General features: G+C 40.3%; 1 protein-coding gene across 1 annotated transcript; it reads right to left on the bottom strand.

The window, feature by feature from the left end:
• Positions 1 to 3384: 3384 nt before the first annotated feature.
• On the bottom strand, positions 3385 to 6900 carry spmip11 (sperm microtubule inner protein 11; the record flags this gene model as incomplete). The annotated part of the gene is made up of 4 exons (XM_080732565.1): positions 3385 to 3433; positions 4265 to 4394; positions 4959 to 5081; positions 6810 to 6900. The coding sequence occupies 4 exons, from the start codon at positions 6898 to 6900 to the stop codon at positions 3385 to 3387; spliced, it is 393 nt and encodes a 130-aa protein (XP_080588691.1).
• Positions 6901 to 7236: the final 336 nt, after the last annotated feature.

The following is a 7236-nucleotide window of genomic DNA, read 5'->3' as shown; positions in this document are numbered from 1 at the left end:
ACCTCAACCATTAATAAAGGCTATGCGCATGCATAAAGTGAATGGCAAATTGAGTGGCAAATCGAGTGTCAATGTGAGTGGCAAAGTGAGTTTAACAGTGTTTAACGTTATTTAATGCAATCAGATAGGACCTTTCTGTTTGGCTGTCAAGGCCAGAAAGTAGTTTTTGCCACTCAATAGGCGTTCCCGTATAACTTCCGGGTATGATGATGATGTCTTACTATATAGTAAAAAAAACTCATATCATATGACACAACATATGCTATGACAACATACTGTAATAATAATGTCAAAAACATAATACTGTCAAAAACATGAACCTATGTCGTCAAAAAACACGATAAGGTGCGCTTTGATTTAATTTCTTTATTGACACAAATGTATATTAATACACTCCTGTCAAAACGATTTAGTACTCACTAACATTTCCAATTAACCATTCAATTAAAATAACGTTAACGATATGGCGTATAGAACCCATTTTCAATGCCCAAATAGTGTTGTTTTGTGGTGTTAAGGGCAGTTCACACTGAGCACTATGAAATACAGTGAACCATATAGTTATAATGAATGGCCCTTTGATGTTAGGGTAAGTTCTTGTGGTGTTAAGATATATTTGTGTGGTGTGTGGGTTAAATTCATACCCTCTGGTAACACTCTAACATGGTGTGGTCTCCGTCTCGTAGAGAAGGTGGGCATCAGGATCCTGATCCACTCCCTCAACAGTGGATCCACCCTGAAGGTCAAACACAAAGGCCATAAGTCACAAACTGATGCACAGTGATATTTATTATCTATTCATTTCAACAGTAGAATAATGTTCTGAAACTATGGGATAGCAGGTAAACAAATAAACTGGGTCAGTCTGAATAACATGCCTTCTCAATTACAAGTTTAACATTGTGGTCAAGAAAAACAAGCCTAAGTAACAAAAACACAAGAATGACCAGCATACATGTACATCTGAATGGTCGTCATATCTAGGTCAGTCACTAACATCAATCAGGCTAGTTCGTTAGTCCTGTGGTTCTCAACCGCGAGCCCCAAAATAATCATATTTGAACTGGGGATCCCCCACCCTGACAAGCACTTGGAATTGTAGGAGTTGAGGAATTACATTTAGTTTGACTCGGTTCCACAGATATTAAATATTGTGAAAATAGCAGATCAACAAGCTCAAAACGCTGCTAGGGGTTGTGAGCTTGTAGATCGTCTATTTTCAAAATGTTTGCCTCTTTCTTATATTATTTGACAATTTGGCCAATATTTGACGAGTTTTTATAGTATAGTTAATTCATTTTGATACAATATTGATATTCTTCTTAAAAATGAATGGTATTTACAGTAGACAGGTCAGGGGGGAGGTAAGGATAGGCGTTGTCTTTTTTTTACCCCCTCCAAAATCACGTGGCCCACAGGTTGAGAACCACTGTGTTAGTGGAGCAGCCACAGCCCACTCTGTAGTCACTAATGTGTTAGTGGAGAAGCCACAACCCACTCTGTAGTCAGTCACTAATGTCAGCTGGTTATGGTGGAAACACTGAGTGAAGGATTACGGGGAGAGTGAAGTGTTAAGGGCTGAGGCTGAGTCTGCAAAGGTGAGCCTGAAGATTACGATGGAAAGTCAGGAGTGAGTCTGCGGTTCTAACTGCAATGGGGAGTTACTGTAGTTCCACAGTTTGTGAGCCAGGACAGGGAGAAGAGTCCGGGACGTGTGGAGCGTTGTCCCGGATGTTGTCCTAGAGTGAAAGCTTTGGCTGGTTTCATTGTACAAACATGGAGGAGAGAACCTTACGTTGTTACTGAGCAGTGGTTCCCAAACTGGGCGTCAGATTATTTTGAGGGGTGTCTTCAGATGATTAGCTTAATGTGCAACACTGTTTTCTCACATAACAGTAAAACAAACCTGTCTGTCTGTCTGTCTGTCTGTCTGTCTGTCTGTCTGTCTGTCTGTCTGTCTGTCTGTATGTGTATGTACCTGGATCCTCTGATATGCAGTGACAAATCCTGATCACCTCTACTGCACAGCTTTGGTACCAGGTCCTGAAGCACACTATCCAAAACACCACAACACTGTTAAAGGTCCTACTGTAATCCTAAAGTGGCTATGACATTACATTAATTTAATGTATTCCATATACAGTATAAAGCCATAGATCACTCCTATGCCGGTGACATTGTGGAATGTAAGTGATATCATCACAGCCATTCTAGGGCTGAAGTATCGGATAGCGTCCATACTCACAGAAACCTGTTGAAATGTCTCCCACACTCTCTTCTCCTCCAGGATAGTGTGTTGACCAGCCACAGTCCATCTTGTAGTTATTAATGTCAGCTGGTGATGGTAGAAATACTGAATTCATTTGGTGACAACATTTACCAGATTATTTAATTCATAAACATCTCTGTTTTCAAAGTGTGGTTGCACTGTTAGATTGTGTTTTCCTTCCTGCTTCTTTTAGCCCCACCCCTCTTAACTGCTAGGTTGTCTTGTCTAGAGTTGATTGACACCTGAATACTTCCATGATCTTGGTATTTAAATCTCTAACACATATCTGACCAAGTAGATGCAGGCCAGGTTCAGAAACACTGTGGGCTATTCCTACTATCAAATCCCTGCAGAAAGCATAATTTTATGGATTAGCTTTCAGCTTTACCTGCCTATTAATTTCAGTCTATCATGTTGATTGTTGAAATGTCTCTTGTTGCCTCTTTTTTGTGTGTAACCTTCCTCATGTGTAAAGCACTTTGACGTCAAGTGGTGTTAAAAAAAAAAAAGACAGGGGTTTCCTCATCTATCCTATCTCTTCAGTAAACAGAAAATAAAATGCATGTATCAGCTTCCATTTTATAGTGTCTGAAGCTTTACAAGTTTCAGTGCTTCCAATTTCATTTCATATATAGAGCTATTTAACACTTTTTAAAATAAATAAACATAGCAACACACAAGAAAGTTTTGAGTTTATAGCCAACATAAATAGAAGCAGTTACAATACCCTACCACATGGTGGCGACAAAGACCAGCACACAGCATGTCTTGTTTGTTTCACTGATTGATTGAATACTTTATTAGAAAGTTTAGGTGAGAAAAAGTACAGAGTTCACTGATACAAGGTGAACTAAAAGGATAAACACAACAAGAAAGCGTTTAGGCTTGTTTGCATTGGAGTCCCCTTTTCAACTCATACTCTTACAACATTAAAAGACAGACAAATAAAACACACACACACACACACACACACACACACACACACACACACACACACACACACACACACACACACACACACACACACACACACACACACACACACACACACACTACATACAGTCTAGACAGCTGGCCCCTTCATCATTGTATAGCATAAAAAACTTGACAGTGTTTCAGAACAGGTTGAAGTCCCGATCAGACATTGTCATCTCTTTCACAAACCTATAAAAAACCATACAGAAGACAGTCACAGTAATTAACGTTCAAAGAAATCAATCAGACTGACATCAGCTGTCTGTTGGGTGGAAACCTCATTAAGTCCAAAACTGTTACTTTTCAGGATTCAAATTCAAAAACAGCAAAAGTAGCAGATCCACAAGCTGTAACCGCATTGCTTCGTGCCACACTACGAGCTTGTCTGCTACTTGCCTTTTCGTGAAGTATTATAATCAAGTTAAGTAGGGCAGTGGTTTTCAACCAGTGTTTCGGGGACCACAGGTGGTCCTTGAGGGGGTTCCAGCTAGGTGGTCCCCAGCTAAATGATGGAGAGTTGGTAACCAAATGGACCCTTATAGATCTTTAACTCTTGAGAGTGTATGAATTATTGTTTAACGTCTGCATTACATAATTTATAAGAAGTCTACACAATTAGCCAGTAGCTATGCCCCTTCCCTAAAAGCTTTTGTCCAATGCTAGCTTAGCAACCGGCAGCTTGCCAAGGCTGTTGCCAAGGCAAACCTTGGCATGCAGGAAGTTATTCTAAGCTAGCATTGGACAAAAGCTTTTTGGGAGGGGCATAGCTACTGGCTAATTGGAGAATGTGGAAGAATTGTTATGCCTGTTATCTCTCATACGGAGTAATACAGCGTGGACACAATCTTATTCAAAGATAACAAAATAGTTTTGGGATCTGAGAGGCTATAAATCTCATCAAACGGTGGTCCGTGACTCAAATGCCGAATAAATAATGGGGTTGAAAAGCACTGAAGTAGGGCGATAATGTACCAGTTTAATGGAGATAAGAGGTTTCTACCCAACGCTTGTTCCACTTACTTGGTCATCTCACTGTTCTTACGGGGGAATCTCTTCACCTGGGCCCAGGGCTCCAGTCTCTGGTCCTGGGATATCAGCCATCCATACTGCTGGTTGTCAGTCACAGGCAGCAGGTACAGCTGGTTAGGAGCTGGAGAAAGACAATACGTATAGGTGGTTAGGAGCTGGATAAAGACATCACAAAAAGTATAGTTGGTTAGGAGCTATAGAGAAAGTACAGATGGTTAGGAGCTGGAGAAAGACAATAAGTATAGTTGGTTAGGAGCTAGAGAAAGTACAGCTGGTTATAGGAGCTGGAGAAGACATCACAATATGTACAGATGGTTAGGAGCTAGAGAAAGACATCACCATAAGTACAGTTGGAATTAGGAGCTGGAGAAAGACAATAAGTATAGTTGGTTAGGAGCTGAAGAAAGACATAACATTAAGTATAGTTAGGAGCTAGATAAGACAATAAGTACAGTTGGTTAGGAGCTAGAGAAGACAGATTTTGGGCAGGTCACAAATGATCGAAAAGTGTTATTTTATTGTGGAAATAGCTCACATTTTGTCACGTTGCGATACATTGTAAGCTCAGTAGTTTTCCCTAGCTCCCATCTAGGGAAAATCAACTATACTGAATGCATACGAGTGTAACGGCCAAGGAAACAGATTCAGTTATATTCCAGCAGCCTTCCGTGTTGACTGGACTCACACCGTGGCGTCTGAACCCTCTTGACCATGTCCTGGTATCTCTGCTGGCTTCCATGGTGGATGTCCTGGCTGTGGGGCGGAGGCTGCAGGTACACACTGCATGTGTCTGTGCAGCGCAGGGGCTCTGGGAGACAGGGACATGCAGACAATGTTAGAGGGGCAGGGGCTCTGGAAGGCAGGGACGTGCAGACAATGTTAGAGGGGCAGGGGCTGACATTTCTAAAAGCGCACTTTTGGTGAAAATATAGAAAATAGTCGATCTGCAAGCAGATCGTCTATTTTCGGTGCGGCACTGCACTCAATATAATCAAGCCTGGCATAAGGCACCGATTTCTACCCAGAAAGGGCAATTCTGAGAGTTCGGAAACGGCAATTATCCTGAATGCTGCCTTCGGGTACGGCAGTGGTTCTCAACCTTTTCAGGCCGCGACCGCCAAATTAATCATATTTTAACTGGGGACCCCTCCCGCCCTGACGAGCACTAAGAGTTGAGGAATTATATTTTGTATAACACGGTTCTATTGTGAAAATAGCAGATCTACATGCTCGTGCCTCGCAACTGCTCTGCCTCTAATATTTGACAATTTGGCCAATTAAATAAAATGTTTCATTTGTCATTTTAGAGGTATTAATAACTCTTTAAATTGTCACTTTAGAGATCTGCATAAACCCTCCATACATTTAAACTTTGTTGGTTTGTTTATTGAGTGAGAAAACAATGTTCCACATTAAGTTTGGGACCCCCCCAAAATTATTTTGGGACCTCCCTGGGGGTCCCGATCCACAGGTTGAAAATCACTGGGGTATGGCATGGAAAGGGGGGAAATTGCATTTCTTTCACCATAGTATAGTAAATGCTCCCTCCGTGGTCTGGAGAGGGCACTTGTTGGGTAGTCACAATGTATATTGGGTTCATATTTGACCAGATATGGCATTTCCATGAAACTCAGAATATGTAGGTCTATCAGAAATGTTCTGTTCCATGGGTCATGACCTATCAATATCAGTTAAATATCTCACCCAAAACAGGCCCAATGGCAAAACCTGTAGTAAGTAGCCTATATTTTATATGAAAATCATTGATATATGCTACAGATATTGCCATTATTCTACTCAAAATAGGGTGTCACTATATTCCTATATACTGCATTACTTCATATTCCTACTTTGTATATGACAAGATGATGTAGATTTAATCCATATTTGATCAAATATGGTTGATGTCAACAAAACTTTAAATATGTATCAGAAATACTTTCTAAAGTCATATCTTGATGTGTCAGATATGGAGTTCATATATTACAGTATATGTATGAACTCAATATCTGACCTCAATATTTGCCACAGACTTAAACAGTATTCTAGAAAAAAATATTGTGATCAGACATCTCCAAATATGAACTAAGGTCTTTTACGGAACATATTACAACATATAAATGCTGCTTGTACAACATATTGTCTTCATGATGTATATTGGGTTCATATTTGACCAGATATGGTGCATATCAACAACTCAGAAATGTCTGCAGCATACTAGAATCCAAAATGTGATATTGATTCTTGCTCTTTTTGCCAGTGACAAGGTTTATTCTTTGAGTTGCCTTGTGTTGCAAAGCACCTTAGAATACAGCAGAAATACAACAACGAAAAACATAAAGAAATTATGAATAAAAACAAAATTACAGTTCAGGAGATGTTAAAAACAATCGAAATAAAAGGCAGAATGGAAAAAGAAAGTAAAAAGATACATCAACAAGTCATTTATTGCACCATTGCTGATGAAAGAAGTGACCTGGCCAACATGAAGCGGTGTCCTCTTACTCCACAGCTATTGGCTCGCATGCTTAAATACCTGGTGAAAGAGAAGATCCTCTTGAATGTATGATCATTTTATCCCCAATTGGGTTCTGATGCCCCATGGTCGTTATTCCAAAGAAAGCCATGTCCCACGTTGAGTGTTCCTCACCACCACACTCTGATGCCACCAAATAAAATAAACAAACCCAGCCTTAAGCTTGTAATGCATTGTTTGGACGGTACCATGGCAACATGCACCGCCCCCACCAGCAGCCAATTGGCACTGATCTTGGGTCAGTGTGCAGTAATGTTGCCTTTGTAAATATTTCCCTTCATATTGTGAGTCAGGGTTTCCCAAAGTGGGTGCCGCTGAATAATTTGATATTTGGAATTCATCAATATCACTTCAGTTTAAGACCCTCTATGCTTAGTAAAACAGACCTGATTTGCACTGTAATTGATAGTGTTGTAGTTCTCGAGTC

Source organism: Nannobrachium achirus (assembly GCF_963921795.1).
Source record: "Nannobrachium achirus genome assembly, chromosome: 9".
Taxonomy (NCBI): Eukaryota; Metazoa; Chordata; class Actinopteri; order Myctophiformes; family Myctophidae; genus Nannobrachium; species Nannobrachium achirus.
This window is presented reverse-complemented; position numbering and strand designations above follow the sequence as displayed.